The 26,011-nt window shown below is 50.6% G+C and overlaps 1 protein-coding gene and 1 long non-coding RNA gene across 2 annotated transcripts; one reads left to right on the plus strand and one right to left on the minus strand.

Moving 5' to 3' along the window:
• Positions 1 to 3,341: 3,341 nt before the first annotated feature.
• Positions 3,342 to 9,892, minus strand: LOC122691576. Its single transcript, XR_006340449.1, has 4 exons — positions 9,774 to 9,892; positions 8,404 to 8,560; positions 8,045 to 8,184; positions 3,342 to 5,917 (listed from the first exon to the last, which is right to left on the minus strand). It is a non-coding gene; the product is annotated as an uncharacterized LOC122691576 (long non-coding RNA).
• Positions 8,840 to 22,364, plus strand: MLYCD (malonyl-CoA decarboxylase). Its single transcript, XM_043898160.1, has 5 exons — positions 8,840 to 9,436; positions 17,405 to 17,517; positions 18,554 to 18,710; positions 19,036 to 19,188; positions 21,156 to 22,364. Exons 1-5 carry the CDS (start codon positions 8,894 to 8,896, stop codon positions 21,687 to 21,689), a joined length of 1,500 nt encoding a protein of 499 aa, XP_043754095.1. The 5' UTR covers positions 8,840 to 8,893; the 3' UTR covers positions 21,690 to 22,364.
• The last annotated feature ends 3,647 nt before the right edge of the window (positions 22,365 to 26,011 follow it).

The raw sequence follows: 26,011 nt of genomic DNA on the forward strand, positions 1-26,011 counted from the left end.
AAGAGGGTGGAGTGTGCAGGATGGGGCAGGAAGAGCCACTGAGGCTGGTGCACATGGGACAGTTGGGGCCAACCCCGCCTCCCCTGACTCAGGACGGAAGGTTGTCTGCTAGGGGTTTCCCCAAGTGGGGAAACACCAAGCCCTGGACCTCTGCCCTGCTGAGTCATGGAGAGGGCCGCCCAGGAAGAGTGTGGCCTTGGCTCAAAAGCTGAAGTGTGCAGTGCAGGCACTAACAGTTTCAAGCACCAGCTACAGTCTTCCTTGTAGCTGAACAAGGAAGGGAGATCTGAGCAATGACCTGCACGGCTACTACACATGCCCACTCAGATTCACGGAGAGGAGAGCTAGAGTTAGGAGGATAGGAATTATCTCCACTGTCTTTGGAACATGCTGCAATCCATGGGATTATACACTGCATGTAGGAAATGATATCGGGGAGAGATGAATATCTTATGCCTTGGAATTGGCCAGAAATGGGGTGACTGACACTTCACTAACTAGCTGTGTAACTTTGAACACATTACTAACCTGCCCAAGCCTCAGTTTTCTCATCTGTGAAATGGGAAAGTAACGAAGCCTCTCCTTCAGGGTTATCTGAGAGTTAGATGAGATGAAACATGTGACTTTGCACTTTTCCTAGCATGCAGTCAGTGCTCTGAAACATGAATATCATCACAATCAGTACTGACCAGCAAGAAATGGTGACTGTCTATGACCACTCAGTCTAAGGAGTGAGTGACCCCACATGTTGCATAAGCCCCAGGAGCGTGATGTCCGGAGACAGGAACTGAGACCCCACAAAGTATTTCACACCAAGGTGGGTCTTGATGAGAACCCTGAGTTCCCAAGAAGAGACTGAACTGAGTAATATAGTTACTAATATTAAAGCAGGAAACGTGAGACGGGAAGTGATGGCTCAGGCACCCTGAGCTGTCTGGATGCAGTGGCTGAGCTTTGTTCATCCTTGTAATAAACACGGGGGGCCAAGGGCTGGCACAGAGCCAGCACCTCCAAGTGTTCACCCTGTCAAATCGCAGTGAATAAAGGGTGACATGTAGCTTCCTGGAAGATGCACAAGTTATGAAACCAGATAAATATAGGTTCTTTTTTCCCACCCAGAATAGAAATGAAGAAATTGTGGCTTTTTTATTAAAAGTCATGCATCCTCACTGTAATTTTTTTTTTAAAGTCTGGCAACTCAAAACTAGGGTTTTAAAAAATATTTTAAGGTTTCTTTTTTTAGGGTCATCACCCAGAAATAACTTAGCATTAACATTTTGGTGAACTTTTTCTTCAGAATGCTTTGTTTTTTAAAATAAAAATACATTCATGGTATAACAGTGTTTTGAAATGAGATCTTTTTTCACATTGGAACTTGTAATCATCATGAGGGAGGCTGCCCTGGGTGCCCACAGAATGTCGTCCTCCATATATATCCACGTCCTAACCCCTGGAACCTGTGAATATGTTACATTACACATGGCAAAAGGGAACTATGCCACCAAAAGGTGGCAGATGGAATTATGGTTGCTAATCAACTCAGTGTATGTATAAACAGCGCATCTTCTTTATCCATTCCTCTGTCAATGGACACCTAAGGTTGCTCCCATGCCTTGTTTGTTATGCATACTGCTGTTATGAACACAGGGGTGCGTGTACTTTTTTGAATTATAGTTTTGTTCGGATACAGGGAATGGAAGATTGCTAAAGTGTCCCCCACATGATTCGGAAGTGCAGCAGTTTGAGAGCCATTAGTTCCCCAGGGGACGTGTGGTAATGGCCAGAGACATTTTTGGTTGTTGCCACTGGAGCTGCTATTGGTATCTAGTGCATAGAGGCCAGGATGCACAGGACTGCTCCGCGTCACACAAACACAATATATCTGTCGTGTCAAGGGTGAGAAGCTCTCCAGGGACACATGTGCCCCAGGACCTAGAGACGTGTCTAAGGATGTTCGTGGTAGTGCTGTAACAGCAAAAACAACCCACCTGTGTGCGTGTGTGCTCAGTCATGTCCAACTCTTTGTGACCCCATGGACTGTAGCCCACCAGGCTCCTCTGTCCATCCACGGGAGATTTCAGGCAAGAAGACTGGAATGGGTTACCATGTCCTCCGCCAGGGTATCTTCCTGACCCAGGGATTGAACCCATATCTCCTGCATCTCCTGCAGTGCCGGCTGATTTTTTACTGCTGAGCCAAACACACCTGGATGCAAATCAAATAAAAGGAGAAATCCACATTCGCATATATATTCACAGCACAGACACCTCAGAGAACAGCTCGTGGGGAGACAGGCATGAACACGCCAGCAGTGAGAGAAGGCAGAGCCTCCCCTGGGGGAGGTGGGGTCTCCAGGAGTTGTGTCTGTCTGCCCAGGGAGCCCTGGAGAGTTTACAAGTCTCTCTCTACTCTGGGTTTCTGGATTAGTTTGACAATGCATGGGAAATTTTATCCTATTTGGTCGTTTTTAAGTAATTTGGGCAACTCCAGTAAAGAAAAAATCAGTATGCATGAAAATATTTCCTGCAGCAGAATCTATATATTAGCAGAAAAAAAATTAGAAGCTGTGTAAATATCCAGAAATGGCAGAGCGATTAAGAGATTATGGTACATCAACTCGATTGAATGTTATGCAGCCATTAAAAAGGATGATTATGAAGGTGATTTAGAAACATGGGAGATGTTTGTGATGTGATGGGAAGTAAAAAAGAACAGGAAATAAACAGCACAAACACAGTGATTACAACTCAGAAAAATGTGTTGGCCTGTGGACAAATACTGGAAGGATTTGCAGAAATAAAAACTGTCGTAATTAAGATGCTAGAATTATGGGTGATTTTTTTTTCCAAGATTTTTTTTAACTCTTTTTTTTACACTTAAAAGTAGATATCTTTTGGGCTTCCCCAGTGGCTCAGTGGTAAAGAATCAGCCTGCCAGTGCGGGAGATGCAGATTCGATCCCTGGTGGGCAATGCCCCCTAGAGAAGGCAATGGCAGCCCACTCCAGTATTCTTGCTTGGAAATCCCATGGACAGAGGAGCCTGGTGGGCTACAGTCCATGGGATCACAGAGTTGGACATGACTTAGTGACTAAACAACAACAGATATCGTTGAGGACAGCTGTCCAGCCCAGAACCTTCTCCTCTGAATACTGTGTCCCTTCCCAAAAGGGTACATCCCCCAGTCCCATTTACCTTTTATCCTAGCCTGGTCACCGAATCCAAGCTGGACCAATCAGATTCTCTGAACTGAAATTGGCTAGAGAGATGCAAATCCTTCTGAGATGGTCCTTTTTTTTTTTTAAATAAAATCCACATAACATAAAATTAATTTTCATTTTAACTATTTTATTTTTTTCTTTCCAGTGTCACTGAGATATAATTGACAGAAGCTTAAGATGTACAGCATAACGATTTGACTTATATACATCATGGAATGATTCCCACAATAAATTTAGTGAACATCCATCACTGCATATAAATTAAAAAAGAAGTAGAAAAAGAATTTATCCTTATGATGAGAACTCAGGATTTACTCTTTAATAGCAGCTTTCATATGGGACATACAATGGTGTTAATTATATTAATCATGTTGTACCTTACAGCCCTAGTACTTTTTTATCTTACAAGTGGAATTTTGTACCTTTTGACTACCTCCATCCCTGCCTCTGGTAACCACCAATTTGGTCTTTTTTTTCTTTGAGTTTGTTTTTGAAGTATAATTAACCTACAACACTGTGTTAGTTCCTATTACACAACATAGCAATTCAGTATTTCTCTACAAAATGACCACGGCAGGTCTAGCTACCATCTGTCTCCATACAAAGATATTACATAACTATTGACTATATCCCTCACACTGTACATTTCATACGTGTGACTGGAAGTTTGTGCCTCTTTCAGCCATTTTAAAGTGTGCGATTTGAGAGGTTTTAGTACATTCATGTTGTGCAGCCGTCACCACTGTATAATTTCAGCTCATTTCCATCAGCCAAAAAGAACTCCACACCCATGAGCTGTCACTCCCAATTCTCCCCTCCCACAGTGCTAGGTAATCATTAATTTACTTTCTGTCTGTATAGACTTTTGTATAGACTTGTTCTAGAGATTTCACATAAATAGGATTATACAAAACATGGTCTTTTGTATCTGGCTTCTTTCACTTGGCATGTTTTCCAGACTCATCCATGTTGCAACATGTATCAGTATTCCATACCTATTGATAGTTGTTAGTATTCCATTTTGTAGATATATGACATTGGCTTTATTCCATTCATCCAGTCATGGATGTTTGGGCTGTTTTTAATTTTGACTTTATGAATAATGCTGCTGTGAATATTTGTATTCGTGTTTTACTGTGAACATATACTTAGCAGTGGAGTTGCTGGGCCATATGGTAACTCTGTGTTTAACTTCTTAAGGTGCTACCAAAATAATTTCCACAATGGCAGCACCATTTTGGGCTTCCCTAGTGGCTCAGACAGTAAGGAATCCGCCTGCAATGCAGGAGACCCGGGTTCAGTCCCTGGGTTGGAAAGATTCCCCTGGAGAAGGGAATGGCAACCCACTCCAGTATTCTTGCCTGGAGAATCCCATGGACAGAGGAGTCCAGTGGGCTACAGTCCATAGGGTCGCAGAGTCGGACATGACTGAGTGACTCAACACACACGCACAGCACCATTTACATCCCCACCGTGTGTGACAGTTCCAATTTCTCAATGTCCCCACCAACACTTACTTGACTGCTGTTACTGTTTTTGTAATTATTATTGCCATGCCAGTGGATATGAAGTGATAGCTCACTGTGGCTTTGATTTGCATTTCCCTAATGACTACTGATGTTGAGAATCTTTTCACATGTTTATTGGTCATATACATATCCTCTTGGGAGAAATGTTTATTCAAATTCCTGTGCCCTTTTTTTAAATTGTGTTGCTTATCTTTTTGGTATCCAATTATAGGAATTCTTTTTACATTCTAGATACTAGATCCTTACCAGATATGTGATTTTCAAGTATCTCTCCCATTCTGTGGATTGTCTTTTCACTTTCTTGATAATGTCCTTTGATGCATGAAAGTTTTTAATTTTTATAAAGTGCACTTTATTTTTATTTTGTTGTTTTTGCTTTTGGGGTCATATTTAAGAAACCATTGCCTAATCTAATGTCATGAAAATGTATACCTATTTTCCCTTGAGAGATTTCTATTTAGTTCATTGATACATTTTAAGTTAATTTCTGTATATGGTGTGAGGTAGACATCTGGATTCATTCTTTTGCATGTGGATATCCAGTTGTTCTGGTCCCATTTGTTGAAAAGTCTATTCTTTCTTCCATTCAATGGTCATAGAAACCCTGTGAGAAATCAGCAGACCACAGATGCATAGGTTTATTTCTGGACTTTCAATTTTCTCCCATCGATCTATAGGTCTGCCTTTTTGTCAGTACCACATTGTTTTGGATACTGTAAATTTGTAGTGAGTTTTGAAATCAGGAAGTGCGAATCTTCCAACTTTGTTCCTCTTTTCAAAGAACAAAGAAGTAGTTTTGGCTATTCAAGGCCTCTAGCATTTTCATTTTGAATTTTAGGCTGAACTTTCCCATTTCTGCAAAGAGGATTTGATAGGGATTGCACTGAATCTGCATATTCATCTGGGCAGTTTTACCATCTTAACAATATTAAATATTCCAACTCATGAACACAGAATGTCTTTCCATTTAATTGGATCTTCTTTAATTTCAGTGTTCTGTTTTTTTCAGTGTACATGTGCTAGATGTCCTTGGTTAAATTTATTCTTAAGTAGTTTTTCTTTTTGATACTCTTGTAAATGGAATTGTTTTCTCAATTTCAGTCTTGGATTAGGGGAGTGTTTTGAACCACAGGAATATGCAGGGAGAAGCAGAGAATGGCAGTTGACACCTGGAGAAAGATAATTATGAACACAGAGAAAAGCAGAATCAAGAAATTATATGTGTTCCAGGAGCTGCTTAATTCACTTTTTATACATTAAAACCTCCTCTTTATCAGAAAAAAAGGAAATTATATGAATGGATGCAGCTAAAGATTTTCATATTAAGTGAAGTAAATCAGAAAGAGACAAATACCATATGATATCACTTATATGTGGGATCTAAAAGATAACACAAATGAACCTGTCTGTGAAACAGTATCAAGAACATAGAGAACATACTGGTGGTTGCCAAGGAGGGAGCTGGGAGAGGATTGGATTGGGAGTCTGGGATTCGCAGATGCAAACTGGTATGTATAGAACAGAGAACAACAAGGTCCTATGTCAGGGAATGTTTGACGGGAGGATTCCTACGTGCTGTCTCTCATGAGTCCTTTGTCCCTCTTCAAGCGGAACAGCACGCTGCTCCCAGGGACTGAGGTCATTGTGTGAGGCAAGCATGAGTCTCCTTTAGTAAACATTCTCCTTAGGACAAAACAGCTTAGTCTCCTTCCCCTTTCTTGAGATAGGGATTGTCTTCTGACCTTGTGACTAACTTTAGCCCATGTTTCCTTGGTAACGTTTGCTGTACATTTGGTTTTCTGATCTCTATCATTCCCGAAAGAAGTTTCTTGTACTGCAGCATATATATACTCATAGAAAAATCATTAAAGCACCTTTGCTCCATCAGAGCTTGGGTCCCCGGGTCTTTTTTGTCTCTCTCTCTCTCTCTCCCTCTCCTTTTCTGGCTGACTCTCTGGAGCGTGGAGACCCGTCGTGCTCACTTTTCTGCCCGGGCTTCTAAGACCCCCTCGAGAGGGCGCCTGGTGCCTTCATGAGCGATGCAAGTCCTGTGTCAAGGACTTTATTGGTCCTCTGCGTAAACCAAGGGACATTGGCCTCTTTCTCTCTTTCACTTTCTTATCGTCGACTCCATACCTCCAGATTCCGGTCCATTAAAGGACCCCAACAGTCCTACTATAGAGCACCAAGAACTATATTCAATATCCTGTGATAAACCACAATGGAAAAGAATGTATACATGTATATAACTGAATCACTTTGCTGTACAGAAGAAATTAACACATTATAATTCAACCATACTTCAATAAAGAAAGAAAGTATGTGAAAAGGCAGGGAGATGGAAAAGGGATTGAGAGCTGTACTTTAAGCGAATATTAGTAATTAAGCAGTGGGCAGGTTCCTGCCGCAAGGCCAGGGTATCCCGGATACAGGAGAGCACGTGGAACAGGGAACTGTGAGCTCAAGCAGCAGAGCAGCCTGTCTGGCCTAGGCAGACTCCTCTCAGCAGCTGGAGATGCTTCTTGGCCACCTCCTTAGTGAAGGTGAAGTAGTGTGGGCGCAGAAGCCACTGCCAAGCCCTCAGAAAGCTTTGCGTGTCTGTGCCTCGGCAGAAGGAGCCCTGTAAGATCAGGGCAAAGGCTGGCCCCATAAAGAACTACTACCCCTCGGCTTTTTTATACCATAACACTTGGACCAGACAGTTCTAGGGTGGTTCTGGTATCTAGGCAGCCAGGCACTGGCTTTTCTCCCCCCTTGAACAAAGGATGCTTTGGATTTCCATCCGAGTGGAGCAAAGCCCCACATATTCCTCAGGCCTCCTGCAGTTTTTGCTCCGTGGGGGACATGGCTGATGTGTGGTATTCTCCCTTGAATGCAGGATGGGGATGGGATGAGGAGGAGGAGACAACAGAAGGCAGACGGAGCCTCACTTCCTAGGGGAGGAAATCATCTCTCCCAGGAGGATTAACCCATTCTTATCATTTGCCCATTCAGCAGGAATTTATCTGTGCAAATTGCTGGGCCAGTTTGCAATGTTGAGAGGTGTTGCAAAGGCACCCCCTCCCCCACACACAGGGGTGTTACCAAGTGGTGCTCCCTCCAGCGATGGAAGAGGGTACTTGAATTTGGTTGTGGAGCAAGTGAGAACAGGGTTAGTAACTGATAGGGCACCCTGCGCTCCTGCTCCTGAACTTGTGGGAAGAGGCCTTCCTTGATGACCCTGTCCACAGGGTGAGGGGAAGTCCACGCCGGCCCAGTTATATCACTCCACAGTTTATTTCCCTTATAGCACTTACCACAACCAGTAGTTATGCCGTGGTCTGTTTTCCTTTGTTAGAATGTAAACTCCATGGGGGCACGATCAGATCTGTCGTTCACTGTTTTATCTCTGTGCCTAGTGCAGGACCTGGCACCTGCCAGGCCGTTAATAAACACTCTGTTGAATGAGGGAATGAATGAATGAGGACCAAGGGAACGGGGACAGGGTGGGCCACGAGCCGCTTGGGAGAGCCCCGTTTGCCGCATCGGTGAGAAAGCGCTCCAGCAGGCAGCTGGAAGCCTGGGTCCGGAGCTCAGGAGAGCGAAGGCCTGCAGCTCTGGGGGTCATCTGTGCAAGCGAGAGCGCCAGGCAGGGGTCGAGACAGAGGAGACCTACCTTGCCAGAAACGACCACTAGGGTACTTCGGAGTCACGCAGATGCCTGCGCCCCTGCCCCAGACACTCCGAGAATCTCTGGAGTCGAGCCAGGAATTTGCGCGTGTAACACGTCCGCTGGGTGACTGTCATGTTTCTTAGGGCTGGAGAGCTCGGCCCTGGAGGAGAGGAAGGCAGAGGAGGTGACTTTGGGAGAACAGGTGACAGGGCAGGGGCCGCCCCGCCCCTGAACTCACCAACCCGAGCCACCCCGCCGCCGCTCGGCCCTCGGATTGGTCGCCGTCCCGGTTACCTTTGGCCGCACTTGGCCTGGCGCCGGGCTCCGCCCCGCCCCCGTCGCCCCACCCCGTCCCCGTCGCTCCGCCCCTTCCCACCCCCGATTGGTCGCCGCCCAGGCCGTCCCTCAGTCTCGGCCAATGGGGCGGGCGCGCGCGCCGGAAGCCGGAAGCGCGGCGGCGGCGGCGTTCCCCAGGCAGCTGTCGCCGCGCACCATGCGAGTCCTCGGGCCAAGCCTGTCTGCCGGGCGCCTCCTCCGGCTGCGGCTACCCCCACGGCAGCCGCAGCCGCCAGGACCCCGGCTGTCGAGCGGGCGGCCGGCGGCGGCCGGCGCCCTGGAGCGGGCCATGGACGAGCTGCTGCACCGCGCCGTGCCCGCGATGCCGGCCTATGAGCTGCGCGAGAAGACGCCGGCGCGGGCGGAGAACCAGTGTGCGGACTTCGTGAGCTTCTACGGCGGCCTGGCTGAGACGGCCGAGCGCGCCGAGCTGCTGGGCCGCCTGGCGCGCGGCTTCGGCGTGGACCACAGCCAGGTGGCCGAGCAGAGCGCCGGCGTGCTCCAGCTGCGCCAGCAGCCGCGGGAGCCAGCCGTGCTGCTGCAGGCCGAGGACCGGCTACGCTACGCGCTGGTGCCGCGCTACCGCAGCCTCTTCCACCACATCAGCAAGATGGAGGGCGGCGTGCGTTTCCTGGTGCGGCTGCGGGCCGACCTGCTCGAGGCGCAAGCCCTCAAGCTGGTGGAGGGGCCGCACGTCCGGGTAAGGCTCCGCCCGGGCCGTCCCCGAACCTCGTGGGGGCGGGGACCGCCCGGGCCGCGACCCCGCCTAGTGCCCAGGTCTGCTGACCCTTGGCGGCCCTCGCCCCTCAAGCCCCAGACACTCCACCTTCGCTTGCCTGGAGCCGTGCCCACTTCTCCGAGAGTCACAGCCCCTGAACCCTGTCCCCCTTCCTTCCCACGCTTTCCGAATCCTTGCCTCACTCAAGCCTCAGCTCTCTCCAGTCTTGGTAGAAACTTGGCACCCGCTTACTTTCAAGGTGACTGTCACGCCTCGTTCCTGATGAGCATGCTCTATAAAGTTCTCTGTTTTATCTTACCTGAGAGATTTCGTCTGTGCGGTACACTTGAATGAGTACCAAACAAAGCATCGGGTAACTTTCTGAAAACCTGGATGGGGTCAACAAAAAGGTAACTTACTTGTAGCACCAGCTCTGTGAGCCATTATCCTGAAAAACCCTGTGAAACGTACAGAGGTGACTAGAACTCGAGGTCACCACCGTCCAGGAGTCCGGGTGCCCTCTATCGTCTCTGCCACGTCGCCCAGGGCAGGGCGTTTCACCAGCCCAAGTTCAGCCCTAAAACAGGATTCTGAGTTGTCTCCTTGGGTAATCAGGCACTTAGCAAAGTGAGCCCACTTTAGATGTGAACAAAGAATTTAAGATTTAAATAATGATGACTTGAAAGATGACTGATAGTTGAATATAGTCCTTGTATTCCATTGATATCAAGTATGGACCACTAATTTGCTCTATAGCAAACCAAAAATGCTGTAAACGTTATAGAAAGTTCTGACATTCAGAACTTTATCAAGTCCAGTTGGCTTAGGAAAGAAGTGAACACTTGAAAGGATTATGTCCTGATTCCTTTAAGAACTCCTAACACCTGGCATGATGGTTTTCATGTTCATATCCTTACTCTTGGGGAAGTGATATGTCACCTTTTACAGTAAAGGAAACAGGTCAGATGAGTTCACATGACTTGACCAAGAACTCAGAGCAAATAATAATATCTGACCACCATCCAAATCCAAATTTCCTGGGTTCTATATGCTACAGTTTATATCCCCATCATGCTATATGAGTTCTGGTGTTTATCAGAAACTTTCTTAGCCTTAGATGCATAAAAACTGGGTGTAGTTAGGATTAATCTCGGGGTGATAATAGAGGCTATGATTTGACTGCTCTTAGTGGCTGGCTGATCTACACTAGAGTTACCTAGGGCCAAGCTGAGAACCTTGGTGGTTTATTGCATTAGCACCAAGTCAGTCTTGGATTCTGAGTGTGTTAAATTGAGTGTTCCCAACTAAATCCCCATCTGAAAGGCTGAGACCTTGTGTTCCACACCCTGCAGGCATCCCCGTTCCTCCCAAGAGAGTCTTGGGTTTAGTCTGCAATCCAAGCAGACTTTTTTCCCTTTGGGGCAGAGACCAGTGCTCCTGAAAGCCTTCTGAGACTAAATTCTCATTGCATAGGAGACTTGAGAATTAGGTGGGATGTCTGTCACCTGACCCACAGTTAAACTCCCTGCCCATCCATCCATCCATTCAGCCATCTGTTGGCTGGCTGTATTGTACCAGGCATGCTCCAGGCACCAAGGTGGAGTGGTCCGGGAGCTTCCCTTCGAGTATACGAAGAGTTAACCGCAGACACAGTAGGTGTGAGTGCCTTTCATTCACTAGCTCATTTCATCCTCAGCAAGATGTGGGGACTGCCTGACAGATGAGGTGACTGAAGCTTGTCCCATGCAGCCCCCAGAGCACAGAGCTGGTAAGAGCGCCTCCGCCCAAGCCCTGCGCCCGTGACTCCAGCTGTGTACTCCATCATGGCACACCGACTCTCTTAGTTGACAACCTAACTAGATCGAAGCTGGCTTATTCTCTTAGCATGTGCCTTCTTCTCTAAAACGGAAGGGAAGGTGAAACAACCCAGTCGATTAATGGCTTTGTTTTATTCAGTTTCCCTGAGGCAGGAGTTTACTGTTCTCTAGTTGTGAGTGTGTTTATCTTTTCAAGACTCTGTGCAAGCTTCCCTCACACCCACCTCGGTGCCCACCTTTTTCTGAAGCCTCAGGTCAGTCTCTCCTCTTCTGTTGAAAAAAAAATCATCAAACTTCGCGTGGCCGGAAGGCTGGCCCTCGGTGTCTGTCCTTTGGCATTTTTGCTGCCCACCAGCCACCCTGCACATCCCAGCTCCCCCAGCATTTCTCGTTCCCCTCTACAGACCCTCCTCTCCAGCCAGGCCAGCTCCTGGATGGAAAGTTCCTGAACCCGCATCCCTCGTGATTCCTGTCAAGGGTAGGAGCCGCCTCCACCCCCAGCTTGTTTTTTGGACTTGTCCAGCCTGTCCAGCTCAGGGTGGCCTCACCCCGTTCTGAGCTTCATAGGTGTGTAACTGTCTGTACCACTCAGACGCGTTAACCACAGAATCTAGCCTTTGAATGTATTGTTACCCTGCAACTAGACGATCAGCTCCTGGGAAACTAGGAACCTCGTCCTGTGTAGCCAAGTGATGAAGTGTGAATTGGACTCCTGGGTGCCCCACCGTCCAGTGAAGCTGGCAGCTAACCACCCCCATTTGTCCTGAGGTCGGACTGCTCCACTCAAGGGTCCGAGCCTGGAACCAAGCCCCAGGGACCTTGGAAAGTTTCTTTGCGGCCGAGAGTCATCCTGCCCGACGGGGCTGCCCTCACCCGGCAGTTCCTGATGTCGCCTCCGGTTCTCTGTTCTCCAATGCTGTGAGATGTTAGTTACTGAACTGGTTTCCTTCCTCCCCGACAGGTATTTTAATCCATAGAAGTTGTCACTGGGACCTGATGCGGTAATTTGTCCCCAGAATCACCTAGTGTGTGTGGTCCATCTTGATCCCATCTCTTCTGTTCGATTTGGGATTTTGCAGCCACATTTAAGAGGCAGCACAGCTAGAGCTTTTGGCTTTGAGGAATTCAGTGTAGGCAACCAGCAGAGGTTTGGCCCTCGAAGCTTTAGCGCTGGAGCCCTGCATCCCCTGGGCCCTGCCGACCTCTGGAGCTGCCAGGTAATGTCAGGTGAACAAGATCTGCTTGGGGCTCAGCCATGGGCATTGCCCTCCAGTAGGCTCAGTCTGCTGGTTCTCAGAGCCTCTCACTTACTGGATCTTGTGAGCACAGAGGCATCTTTAGAATAACCGCCGGCAAGCGGTAAGCCCAAAAGGAGGCTCGTTGCGTGTCTCACACGGGATAGTGGGTACCGCAGAAGGCACAGCAGGTCGCGGAGGATGGGCTGGCTCCTGTTGCTGCCCTGTGGTTAGAAGCGTGATTTTAGGTGAGCGCTGCCCAATCCCTTCACCGTCCTGGGCCGACAGGCCGGGGTGAGAGACTCTGCCAGTGGTCAGGCTGCCCAAGGTCAGCCTGCTTCTCTTCTAAGAAATGCCCCGAGATGTACTGTGGAGCTCGGCTGAAAACATGGTTACCAGTGAGGGCAGTTTGTCAAGATGTTGGTCTGTGACTGAGGGCCGTGATAATTGGAAATAGAGGAAGATTCTGGAAGCCTGACACTTCCATCCCTGTGGAGCCCAGCGTGAAGCCCGAGGCAGGAGTCTAGGTGGGCGTGGGTCCCCTACCTCGTTCTTGTTCACTCGCTCAGTCATGTCCAGCTCTTTGCAACTCCGCCGCCTGTAGCACGCCAGGCTTTCCTGTCCTTCACCACATACCAGGGCTTGCTCAAACTCCTGTCCATTGAGTCGGTGATGCCATCCAACCATCTCATCCTCTGTCGTGCCCTTCTCCTCCCACCTTCAATCTTTCCCAGCATCCGGGTCTTTTCCAGTGAGTCGGCTCTTCACATCATGTGGCCAAAGTATTGGAGCATCAGCTTCAGCAATCAGTCATTCCAGTGAGGATTCAGGGTTGACTTACTTTAGGATTGACTGGTTTGATCCCCTTGATGTCCAAGGGACTCTCTAGGGTCTTCTCCAGCACCACAATATGAAAACATCAATTCTTCGGTGCTCAGCCTTCTTTATGGTCCAGCTCTCACATCCATACACGACTACTGGAAAAAACATGGCTTTGACTATACGAACCTTTGTCAGATAATTTAAATCAGATAAGGTTTCTTAATTCTTCTCAATAGGAAATTCAGAGTCAGTGTCAAGTCTCTGCTGGGAACATGCAAGTGCTGTGGGGAAAGTTTGTACAATCCGGCAAAGGTGAAATGTTTGTGCTGTGGTTCTCAAGATAGCTGATCCACTGCTAAGAAGCTGGACTTTGCCACCTGTTACTTAGAAGGTCGTGAGGAGCCTGAGTGTCTCAGAAGATCAGCCTGGGACTTCTTGATCCATCCCAAGTCCCCACTCCTGTGGTCTATCCATCTGATGCTGATTTGTAGAACTTCTTGGATGGTAGTAAGTGAACTGATCTTAATGGAATTATTCCAAGAAAGGCATTTTAGTAGTTTTCATAATTAAGGATTCTGTAGCAAACGGACTTGTCAATGTCCTTTAATTCTCTGATCACAGGACCTCCCCCCACCCCACCCCCCTAACCAATTTTAACCATAGGAAATAGAATAATAATCAGTCATCCATTGGTGGTGGTGGGGGTGGGATGGTGGGGGTGATATCAAACCCACAAAGCAGCTTAATTATACCAGGAAAAGAAGCGGTGCCTTGGCTTACAAGATCAAATGTTCTTTTTGTTAAAAAAAGCTTTTCTCTGTTGAAGTTGCAAGTGAGTTGAGAGGCTAATTCTGACGCCTGGACGTGTGACCAGAAGCGCGAATCTGCGTGTTCTTTCCTGGGGAGGGCTTTGGGCTCCGAGGCGTGCATCCAGTCCACCTGCCGGTCGCTCTCCTCCGGAAGGAGACACCCTGTGAACTTGCAGTTGTGCGTCTGCCGCACGCCGAGCGGGGTGCACAGCGTGTGTGTTTTGCGGGGTGGAGTGTGCTTCCTGTGTGTCCTGGCTACAGGCTGTTTGGTTTTCTGCAGAGTTCTTCCCAAAAGCCCTTTTAGGTTGAAGAGTTAAGTTTCTTACAGATAAAACCCCCAGTGAAGCCAAGGGAGCGCCCATTCTAGCAGAGAGTGTAGGTGCCATCAGCGATGTGCAGAGGCGGGCTGGCATTTGGGAAATGATGGGAAATTTGAACACAGAAATTATGGTGAAGGCTGTGGAAACCTTAATAGAAGTCTAGGCAGAACATAGGAGAAGGGACCAAGCTCTTCTCCAGCCAGGTCCCCACAGCACCACTGCAGCGCCCAGCCCAAGACACTGTGTCATAAACTTCCCCTGGTGGCTTGTCCTGTTTGTAAGCTAACCTGGTGGTCCTCATGGTTCTACTAAGTTCTGTCAACCAGACTAAGAGATGAACTTATTTGTACATAAGAATGTTGTGCCAGCAGTTGGCATATTCAAGTGTTGGATCGCTGATGAACAATTTCTGAATTCCTGAGGCTGATACACACATACCCGTTCCCTCTCCTTCCACGGTCAGAGATCCAGCAACCTTACTGCCCTTGGTGCCTGATTTCAGCCCAACAGCTGCGGCCCTGATGGCCCTGAGCAGGGGAGATGGGTCACCTTTAACCTAGATTCCCAGATCTCGTGTCCAGTGTCACATTTATAGCTGTCAGTAGCCCAGAATAGAACGAAGAGACTTAGAGAGGAGGCCACTTCCATCAGCCAGACCATTCCTTTCATAATTAAACTGAACTAACACTGAAGCTAGATTTTTTTCCCCAGCTTTTTCCTATTACGTGTGTCACAGAGATGCCGATACATCCCACATGGAACTCGACTGGTCCATTCCTGACCTTTCAGAGCAGAGGTCCCCAGCCTGGGATCCAGGGACCCCTGGGGATGATCCATAGATGAGTTTCAAAGGGGTCCATGAAACCCAGGAAATTCTATACAGAGTTTTACTAATGTGTTTGCATTTCCCTGGGGAGAGGGTGCCAGTGTTGAGTGCACACTCTATAGAGTGTGCGAGGTCCCCAGGAAGACTGAACCACTGTAGTCCGTGCAGGAAAGAGAGTTTTACAAGAAGCCGTCGGTGTTGACCAGGAAGCCATCCCTCCCTCTCCCTGCTACTTGTAGTCGCTGTTCTCCAGGGTGTCTTCTCTTTTTCATTTGCCATCAATCCATTGATCATCTTCCATGTGGGAGACCCCACAGATGCTTTGAGAACCAGAGGAATGAATCAGAAATGACCTCCACACTTATGGAACTGAGAGCCCAGGGAAGCCGACTAGACCATGGGGTAAAGAGTGAAGAGGAATTAGAGGTCATATGGCCCTCTAATCAAAACATCTCTGCCATGTTCTTGCCCACCCTGTGACCATCTCATCCCCATGGGGAGGGCCACTCTCTGCCAGGAGGAGCTCCATGGGCAGCCCCAACTACACGAATGTTCTTCTCTACATGGAGTCTGACTTTGCCTCCTCTAGTTGGTCCTAAATGACTTACCCCCCACTTCTCTCCCCCATGGGGCCTCTTCTGTGCCCCAGGCCTTCAGTGTTTAAAGATGGAGCTCACTTCATTCTGAAACCCTTTCTGAGCCACCAACCGCATGCCTGCACCATATCTTCAAGTGACAAGGTTCTGAATCCTTTGAGCTTCTACCAGGGATTAGAATGTGACATGGCCCTATAACAGTTTCATAGCTTGTGTCCAGTTTTACAGGTGTTATCCGTCATGGTCTTTGTGATTCCTATGCAAGGATTCATAAGGTCAGTTGTGTACCAGACAAACGGAGATGTTTGCTGTTATTCAGTAATAATACTCAGTGTATCTGTCAGTATGTAGCTCATCTTAAGTAACAGAGGCTCAAGAACAATAGTAATTTGAATAAGAGAAGCTTCCTGCTCTGTGGTGCCCTCAGTTGACCCAGACTTCTGTTTGTTGCTCTTCCATGAAAAACTTTCATCCTCAAAGTTACCTCATGGCCCCAGATGGCTGCTGTAGCTCTAGCCATCACATCACCTTCCAACCTGCAGTGGGAAGGACAAAGAAAAAGATAGGCAAAGGGCTGCTCCTGCCATCTTTCAAGGTTCCCAAAAGCTGCTACAGAACACCTCCACTTACATCTGAGTAGCCAGAACTCAGTGATGTGGCTACCCTCAGCTGCCAGGCAGGCTTTGTTCTGAACATCCTTGTGCCCAGCTAAAGATGAGGCTTCTGTTGATTTGGAAGAAAGGGACACAACTATTAAGGAACGACAGCTGTGTCTCTTGCTTTGGGTGTCCCCTCCTCTCTGGCTGTAAACTAAAAGCTCACCACTTATTTGGCCTGAGGTCACCAGACTAAACCGTGTCCTCACCTCATTCATTCTGGTCCTCAAAGTTTCAGTGTGAATGTATCTCTGATGGTAAAGTTGACTCAGATCATTTTTGGAAGCAGATTCGCTGTGGAAAAGTGAAATTAGAATAATGTCAAATTTAAATGCACAGATTGCCAGATGCACTATTATTCTGCGGCCACTCAGGAAAGGAAAACATGCTCCCGATTCAGCCATGACCCGCCGTCACTCTAGAGATGGGTCCTGAGTTCCGAGACATTAAAAACAGGAAAACACGCACACACCTTAGACTTGTCGAAATGTGGGGCCGGGAGCCAGTACTTATTTCTCTTAAGAAAGAAGGATGGATGTCTTGGTGAATCAAAGAATGGTCCCGAGAGGGTGTCCACATTCGCTCCATGACACACCATTCAGCATCAGCCTAACTCACGTGCATAGCTGTGTCCACGGTGGCGAATGAACCGGAACACATTATCTGACTTGGGGAACTCGGTTCGACTTGGACACTCCAGTCGGCTGTCTTAGTGATGGGAAGAGGGAAGGAATAGCGCTGCGTTCCAGCTGTCCGGCTGTCTCAGCACACACCACTGCCCGGCTTCGTGTCTGATTCCCAGCGGCGCCTTGGGGATGGGCTGGACGTCTTCCCCACGGAAGGTCAGCATTCTCTCCTCTCCATTTCAGGAAATGAACGGGGTGCTGAAAAACATGCTCTCGGAGTGGTTTTCCTCGGGGTTCCTGAACCTGGAGCGGGTCACCTGGCATTCACCGTGCGAAGTGCTCCAGAGAATCAGCGAGTGAGTGTAACACTGCTGCTCTGCTTAGATTTCAGCTGAAAGCCAGCCTCCATTCCCCGCCTCCCCACCCGTTTACGTTTTCTCCCAAGCCTGGTAAAACGCAAACATGGTATTCCCAGGGGTGGCTGTCCTAGCAGATGATGCCGAGGCCACGGAGGAGAAAAGGGCACAGGTAGAAACTGGTCCTTCTGCCAGTGAACCCGCATGTGGGGTCTCGGCTACATGCTCATATTTAAAGCCCTTGGGGGACTTCCTTGGCAGTCCAGTGGTTGAGACTCTGCGCCTCCACTGCAGGGGGCATGGGTTTGGTCCCTGATCAGGGAGCTAAGGTCCTGCATGCCACGCAGCATAGCCAAAAAGTAAATGATAATAATCAATGTCTAAAAGGAAGAAAGCACTCAAGCCCACTTCTGCCCAAGAACCCCCATGATCAGAGCTGCCCAGACTCACAGACCAGGAGTTGGCATTAGTCACCCAGACAGCATCGTCACAACCAGCTGTTAAAATGTCTCCCTTGGATAAGAATCTCCAGACTCACAATACAGTGCGCGCATCCAGCCTGCCCTGGACACAGTGAAAGGCAGACAGTGCTGCTGCCGGCTCTGGTGTTGAAGCAGAGCAGCAGTGGCCGAGGTAGCCGGACTAGCGGAACCCGCCTGGCGATGCGTGTGCACAGGCAGCGATGACTTCAGACTGGGAGACTCAGAGCAGACGCAGGACCCCCAGCGACAGGCATCTGGTCAGGCCCCTGCGTTAAACTCCGCCGCACAGCCGCCCCACCAGGGCCCAGCGAGCTAGTCTTTAAGAGCAGGGCCGAGAGCACAGTTCTGTGTGTAAGACGGTCACCAGCTCTGGCTCCTCTCAGTCAGCACCACTTCACGCTAAAGCGACCTTCTCTGAATTTCCTCCCGAGTCCCTCAAAGCTGTATTTATAGGGTTTCTTTGACCTGCGTGGAGAGCCGAGTAGGGCTCTACCCCGGCTGTCTGACCCGTGAACCGTGACGTTCGTCTCACTTCTTTGTCTCGTCCCCGCCAGGGCTGAGGCCGTGCACCCCGTGAAAACCTGGATGGACATGAAGCGGCGCGTGGGGCCCTACCGGAGGTGCTACTTCTTCTCCCACTGCTCGACACCGGGGGAGCCCCTGATCGTCCTGCACGTGGCCCTGACCAGCGAGATCTCCAGCAGCATCCAGGTACCTGTGCACCCTCGGTTCAGGGCAGGGAGGTGAGCCAGGGTGGGGCCCCGGGGCCCCAGAGGAGGGCCAGCGTGCTTCTCCAGGGCTCGAGGGGAGCGTTTTGCACGGAGGCCCCAGAGAGGCCTGCCTAAGGGCCAGGAGGCATGATCCACTCAGTTTGCATGAGAATCCGAAGTGACAGAAATGATACAGTGCTGGGCACACAGCCAGGGAGATTGTGAGACCACCGCCTCCAGAGAGATCTCAGGACGCATAGCCTGTGGAGCTGGTCTGGGGGGTCGGGGGAGACTGTCTCAACCCCGGGGTCCTTTGTGTTTTCCAGACGATCATAGTGAAGGAGTGCCCCCCGTCAGAGACAGAGGAGCGGAACAAGATCACCACGGCCGTCTTCTACTCGCTGAGCCTGACCCAGCAGGGGCTGCAGGGCGTGGAGCTGGGCGCCTTCCTCATCAAGCGGGTGGTGAAGGAGCTGCAGGTGAGTGAGGCTGGGCGCTGGTCCCGCTCTGTGCGTCCCCGCCTCGGGGTGGCCGAGCAGTCCTGCCCTCGTCTCAGGGACAAGGTGGCGCTCCAGGCCAGAGCGAGCAGGAGGGGTGGAAAAGCACCAGGTGCCCCTTGGCAGCTCCTAGGAGCCCCGAGACTCCTCAGGAGGTGGAAGGCATGCTGAGAAAAAGGCCCCCGAAACTAGCTTCTCATGGACCAGGAGGCTCAGATGCGTCCCGAGGGCGGCGGCATCTGCGGGGGGCCCTGCACCCGGGCTGGTGGGGCCGCTTCTGCCTGGCACGCGGTCACCAGCGGGCTCCCATGGCCCCCTTGGCCGCCACGGCCCAGTCCTGGCCCTGACAGGCACCCCCAGCCACCCTCACCCACTCGTGTCTGCGGGGAGCCCCGAGCTCAGACCAGGCGACTGGAGGGTACTTGCAGTGACACTTGGTTCTCTGGGTTGCCCTGGAAACACACAGAAATGCCCGGCCCACTGTGGGTCTGGGCTGTTCAAAACCATCTCACGAGGGGCTGGGGCGAACTGCAATGCATAGAGCCTCATTTTAAGGTAAAATAATTAAATGGTTAAGAACGGGCTCTGAGAGCGGTGTTGTCTGCTCCTGTGGTCTCCACACACGCGGCGGCCTCCACAGCCCCACCTCAGAGAGTGACGGGCCAGGGTGGAATTCAGGCGCTTGCATGCCTCATGGTAGACTCGTCTGAGCTCTCGGGGTGCAGTTGGGCATCAGCTTCTAGACTCAGGCCCTGCCGCGCTCTCCCCAGAGGTGATGAGAGCCACCTGTTCTAGTTACTCTTGAGTCCCTTCTGCTTCTTTGCTGAAGGTGTTGATGACGGGGCAGGGTTGGGGGAGCGAGCAGGAGGGTCAGGAATGCAGTCGGAGGAGGAGGTGCATCCTGGGACCCACCCACGAGCTCTGCTCCCGAGTCCTGCGGCCCAGGAGCCGCGCTGCCCACGGACGTCCGCTCCCCATCTGGGCTGGAAGCGGGAGCGGGAGAGCCATCGGGGGAGTCTGGAGGGAAGCACAGCCCTGTCCCCACAGAGGCCTGCATGGGGGGTTATGAAAGATGGGAGGAGCAGGGTTAGGAGCGTCCGAGGGTCGTCTTAACAGCCTCCTGTTGTTAAAGTTGTGGTTCTGAATCCTGCATGACGATGAGGACTGTAAATCCTCGTCATGTAAATCCAGACAGCAGGATGTCAGAGAGCTGTCTCAGCCTTGTAAACACCGCCGGGAGACAGAGGAGTTCCTCTCTGTCTGGAGAGCGCTCAGCTCAGAGTACTGGAGCGTGCTGCCTCCTTGGCTTCTGTCCTGAACTTTAAGATGCTTCTTCTGTAGTGAGCGTATGTTACATTTTCAGCTGGAAAATTCTGGCTTCTGTGAAACGAGCAGTGAGGTCGCAGTGCGATTTGAATAGCAGTGATTGAATTGTGTCATCTGGTGTGGAGACCTACCCTTGCCCCCTGCCCCTGCCCCGTCCCTCCCATCCTCCGCCCGGGCCATGGTATTGTTGGGTGATCAGTTATTCATTCAACAGACAGTCACTGTGTGCCGAGCCCCAAACCTGATTACACGGCCTCAGCAGAGTCCCTGAGAGGGTCCTGGTGGGCTGTAGTCAGGCCCCTGACTCTGCAGCGACCCACCGCTCCGACTTCAGGCGAGTCCCCCAGCTTGCCTGCTCGGATGGTGGTGCAGGCGGACAGAGCACTAGGGGACGCTTGTCCTGGGGCCGCAGGACGCCTCCAGGAGCCCCGCACGTCAGATTCTTGCTAACTGTCGCAGGAGAGAAGGAAGAGTAACCCGCCGCACGCGGTGCCGCGTCCGCCAGGCGGCAGCACCAGGAGGCTCGCGCCACTAGGCCGTAAAGGCGGGGGTGTCCGTGTCCGCGCCTCAGCCCTGAACCCTGCGTGTGTTCTCTCCCCTCCTCCCCCGCCCCGCGCCTGCAGAAGGAGTTCCCCCAGCTGGGCGCCTTCTCCAGCCTGTCTCCCATCCCCGGCTTCACCAAGTGGCTCCTGGGGCTGCTTAAGGCCAAAGCCAAGGAGCACGGGCGGAGCGGACTGCTGACGGACTGCGAGAGTCAGGAGATCGCCGAGCTCACGGGCGGCCCCGCGCTCGAGACGCTGCAGCCGCTGCTGAGCAGCGGCGAGTGGGCGCAGTCGGAGCGGCTGGCGCGGGCGCTGCAGGCCCCGCTGATGCGGCTGTGCGCCTGGTACCTGCACGGGGAGAAGCACCGCGGCTACGCGCTCAACCCCGTGGCGCACTTCCACCTGCAGAACGGCGCCGTGCTCTGGCGCATCAACTGGCTGGCCGACGTCAGCCTCAAGGGCGTCACGGGCGCCTGCGGCCTCATGGTCAACTACCGATACTTCCTGGAGGACACGGCTGCCAACAGCACCGCCTACCTCGGCTGCAAGAGCATCAAGGCCTCCGAGCAGGTCCTCAGCCTGGTGGCCCAGTTCCAGAAGAACAGCAAACTCTAGCGTCACGCTCGCGGAAGCCGTCTGGACTTCCGCCGGCCAGGGAAATGACGATTTCCCCCGGGGTGGGGCCGTGGGGTTGTGCACCCAGAGGCACTTCTAGAGTAAAGCGGAGTTGAACTGTGGTCTCTGGCCTGTGGCGGGCTCACACCGGGAGGCCGGGCCCCGGCTTCCACGGCAAGAGGGAAGGCGCATTACCGCTGGGTGGTGGTGGGTATCAGTGGCTGCGAGCTGGGTGGGGACGCGGGGCCCTCCCCCGGGGATTCCGTCATGACATCGGCCTGGCCGGCTGCCCTGGCCACGGCCTTCAGAAACCAGCTCTCGTCCCAGGGCGGGGTGGGTGCCAGGCCCCAGGCAGATGGCCCAGGTGACAATGGATGTTCCTCCGAGCTCAGAACACGGTCCAGCCGTGGTCGCCTTAGCTGATTCTCTCCACTGATGGCGGCGGGGTGGAGGGCTTGCTGCGTCTCACTCGTTAAATTTTGGAGATCAAGACTATATGAAAGGTTTGTGAATGTGCACAAACTTCACTCGGTTAAATTATTGGACACGAGAGTTGTCATCGCCCGGGATTTAACTTGGATTATAGACTCGACAGTCACAGTGATTCAAGTTCATAATGAACTTCATAGCAGAGAACAGGTTTGTTCTGTGAGGCATTAAACGCTTGGTCATTCACAGTCGCGTGGTGGTCGTCTTTGAGGGCCGAGACCTCATTAGCTGTGCCCTTGGTCCCCAGCCAGCCCACAGGCACGTCTGGTCTCTGAGAAGCCGGCCTGGAGCGGGTGGCCTGAGGACAGAGGGGAAGGGGGTTGGGGGGGGGGGGCGCAGGGCATGTGGTGTTGAATCAGATGGCAGATCTGATTCACTTTCTTTGTGAAAGTGAAAGATCCCCCACTTTCCTTGCCTTTCACCTTCCAGACCCGTCCCTGGGTGCCGGGGTCCTTGCCCCCGCAGGATCCAGGGGTACCCTCAGGATGAACGGCGTCGGCGAGTGAGAGAAAGAGAGAGAGACCAGACCGGAGTGTGCAGCAGTCTGGCCTGCGCTTTATTTTTCACCGTAGCTTTTATACCCTGAGTTAGTACATTTTCTAAGGGGAGATAAGCACATAGATTTAGTTTAACATGACATCAGCTTGTCCTTCACGAAACCAGGTGTGCTCTGTATACTTTTTATGAGTCTTTTCCATAGATTTTTTTGTACATTATTCTGGCCTTGAGGCTAGCAGAAAACAGAAAAGTGGCAATCTCATGGTACAGCAGGTTGCAACATAGTAAAAATACAATCCTGTTAACACAAAAATCAGTCTTTTTGCAGAAGTTTTTAGCTAAATTTATCTAAAAAGTTTAGCACACAAAGACTGCGGCTCTGGTGAGGGAGCCCCTGTTTAGCACTCCTGGTTAAAATGAACAATTATCTTATTGTTCTTACACTAGGGCTAAACTCTTATTTTTCTAGATCTTTAACTATATTAACAATAGTTTCCACTGCACAACCTTAGCACATTAACAGCAATCAAATGCTGATCCAATAACCACTTTTAAAACAATATTTTTTGTGTTCTCTAATAGGGCTTCCTCACCCCCCGAAGGGCCCTGTGCCTATTAGGGCCTTTTTTATGGTTAATCTCTATGTATAATATCTTTTGGCCTTCAGGCCTGTTGACATTTTATGGCTTGCACCTGGTATAACTTTAAGCAACTTCAGTAGCAGACTCTGTCTTTTTTGTGGTTAATCTATTTTCTTTCTATTAGGTGTCATCTCCATGGGAACTAGATAGGATTACATTTTTACAGAACAGAAATGCAAAGGATTGCAAAAACAGCAGATATGGCACAAAACAGGCTCTTAGTCTAAAAGTTAATTACCTGCAAGAAGTCACCAGCTAATCTCTATCTAAAGTGTTTTTTATTAGGCACCTTTGTGGCTATTTTATTTGTGGAGCTTTTCTCACCCTGCGGAGGGACCTATGCTTAATGGTGTCTTTTGTTAGCATACTGTGCTTAGGGTGTTTAGAACAATCATGAGCATTTTTTGCAATGGGAGCACACATTTATCAAACAAGCCAGAATGCCAGCAAAAGGGTTTGAATTGAAGCATTTCCTTCATCCCTGGCCCCTTCATAGGGTACCAGTGTCCAGGAGATTTATTAATTAGGGTTTTAAGTTGGTCTTTATTCATTGAAAGAGGAGCAGGAGAACTCTCGGCAGGCAACACAAGAATCTGCAGCAGGGCAAACAAGAACAACAGCAGAGAAGTGGGGAGGAGAAAGGATGGGGTAGAGGCCGGGGCCAACCTGGAGGATCCCTTGTGTCCTGAATGGCCTCGCGTGTCAGGTCTTCTCCTCATGACCTCGTCATGGGTGGGATCTCCCATAATGGCTCCTGACACCTGGGCCTTCTCTGTGATCTTCAGTGTCTGCTTGGGGCCTGGTAACACATAACGCGATCTCGGTCACAGCTAGAAACTGTGCTTTTTCTGTGTCCTGGTGGAAGCAGGGTCCTCCTGGGTGCTGCTTGGAGCTGATGCTGGAGGCGCTGGGGCTCTGTGGGCCTAATGTCACCACCCCCCAGAGCTTGGAAAGAGTTCAGGCACCGACTGCTTGCATGTGGCAGGCAGGGCCTGAGACTGCAGTCCCCAGTTCCCGCACTCTGCACCTTATCTCTGTTCAACTCGTATGTGAGAATCTTCAAACAGAAGACACAAAAGTGGGCAAGTAGTTTAATGACCCTGTGTGCTGATCACCCAGCTTCCACAGTCATCGATAATTTTCCATTTTTGTCAAGTCTTATTTCTTATAAGGCCTCACACGTAGGTGCTCTGTGAAGACTGGATGAAGGATGCTGGATGGGTGCTGGGCAGATGATGGGATTGATGGATGGATGGGATGGATGGGTGAATGATGGGATGGATGGATGGGTGGATGATGGGTGGATGATGGGATGGGTGGATGGTGGGATGGATGGATGGGTGAATGATGGGATGGATGGGTGGATGATGGGATGGATGGGTGGATGATGGGATGGATGGATGGGTGGGTGGATGATGGGATGGATGGGTGGATGGATGGAATGGGTGGGTGGATGACGGGTTAATGATGCATGCTGGATGGGTGGGTATGGAGGCTGTTATGCTCTGAGTGTTTATGTCCCACTGGGTCTCACATGTTCGTACATCTGGACTCTGGGACCACCGTCACACTCACCTGGGTGTAGGTCTATCTGGAAATTAGCGTCGTGATGGTTTCCTGGCTTCTGTCCTACGAGGTGACTGACTCAGTGGACTAGTTTGTTCCCAGGAGCTTCTGTGCACTGAGGCATCCTCGCCACCCCAGTAACTAAGCAGCACCCCACTGTCAGATGAGGGGCTGGGGGCTCAGCAGCTCGGCCCGAGCTCGGAGCTCTCCAGCCAGAGGCTTGTCTAACAGGCCCTGAGCCTGCTCCTCTGTGCTGGCTGGAGTCACACAGATACCAGCCCCCCCCCCCACTTCTCTCCTGCGTGCCCCTGTTCCCCCCCACCCGCCCACCCTGCATGTTTCATCTCAGAGGGCTGGACCATCTCCGCCCTCTAGATCTTGGGAGCTCAGGGTTGCATAGCTCTGCCCTCTCTCGGTCACTGAGGGGCTTTACCCTTCTGCAGAAGGGGGCCACCTTCTCTGTGTGGCTTAAAAGGGTGGAGGCTCTCTTAGCACTTTGGCGATCATCAGCTTACTCTGAGCTTTGTTCTAAATTAGGCATAAGGTACATTTAAGATTTAAATGGAGCTAACTGTCTCTGATTTTTAACAGAGTTGTAGGGCATTCATTGGAATAATAAAGTCCATCTTGAGGTGTTCTAGGATAGAAAAAGAAGCGTCCCCATAATTTCTCATCACCACACAGAGCTGCTGCGTTCTTTGCAGTTTAGAAAAAGCGGGAGAGATGACCCCAGGTCTTTTTTTTTTCTTTTCAAATTGCATTTCTCGACTAGCTAATATTTTAAAACAATTTTTTTTGAACTTGGACCATTTTTTAAGTCTTCACTGAATGTGTTATATTCAGTGTTGCATCTGCAGTATACCCTGGTTTCTTGGCTATGAGGCGTGTGGCATCATAGCTCCCCGACTAGGGATCAAACCTGCATACACACACACACACCCCCCGCACCAAAAGGTGACGTTCCAACCAGGAAGACCGCCAGGAAAGTCCCTTGACGAGACAATTCTTCATCACACAGAAAAGGAGGAAGAAACTGCATTGACTTCTGTTCTGGGCCAGACGCTCCCCACGCCTCCCACCCTGAAGCCCAAGGGAATGACTCTCATTCGCAGATGAGGACACCGAGGC

Source organism: Cervus elaphus, chromosome 4 (genome assembly GCF_910594005.1).
Source record: "Cervus elaphus chromosome 4, mCerEla1.1, whole genome shotgun sequence".
NCBI lineage: Eukaryota > Metazoa > Chordata > Mammalia > Artiodactyla > Cervidae > Cervus > Cervus elaphus.

Excerpts from the sequence above, each read along its gene's own strand:
- MLYCD (XM_043898160.1), top strand. The coding sequence starts at position 8,894 with ATGCGAGTCCTCGGGCCAAGCCTGTCTGCCGGGCGCCTCCTCCGGCTG. Across the intron at positions 17,518-18,553 it reads GTGCTCCAGAGAATCAGCGA|GGCTGAGGCCGTGCACCCCG; the intron begins GTGAGTGTAACA and ends CGTCCCCGCCAG. Across the intron at positions 19,189-21,155 it reads GGGTGGTGAAGGAGCTGCAG|AAGGAGTTCCCCCAGCTGGG; the intron begins GTGAGTGAGGCT and ends CCGCGCCTGCAG.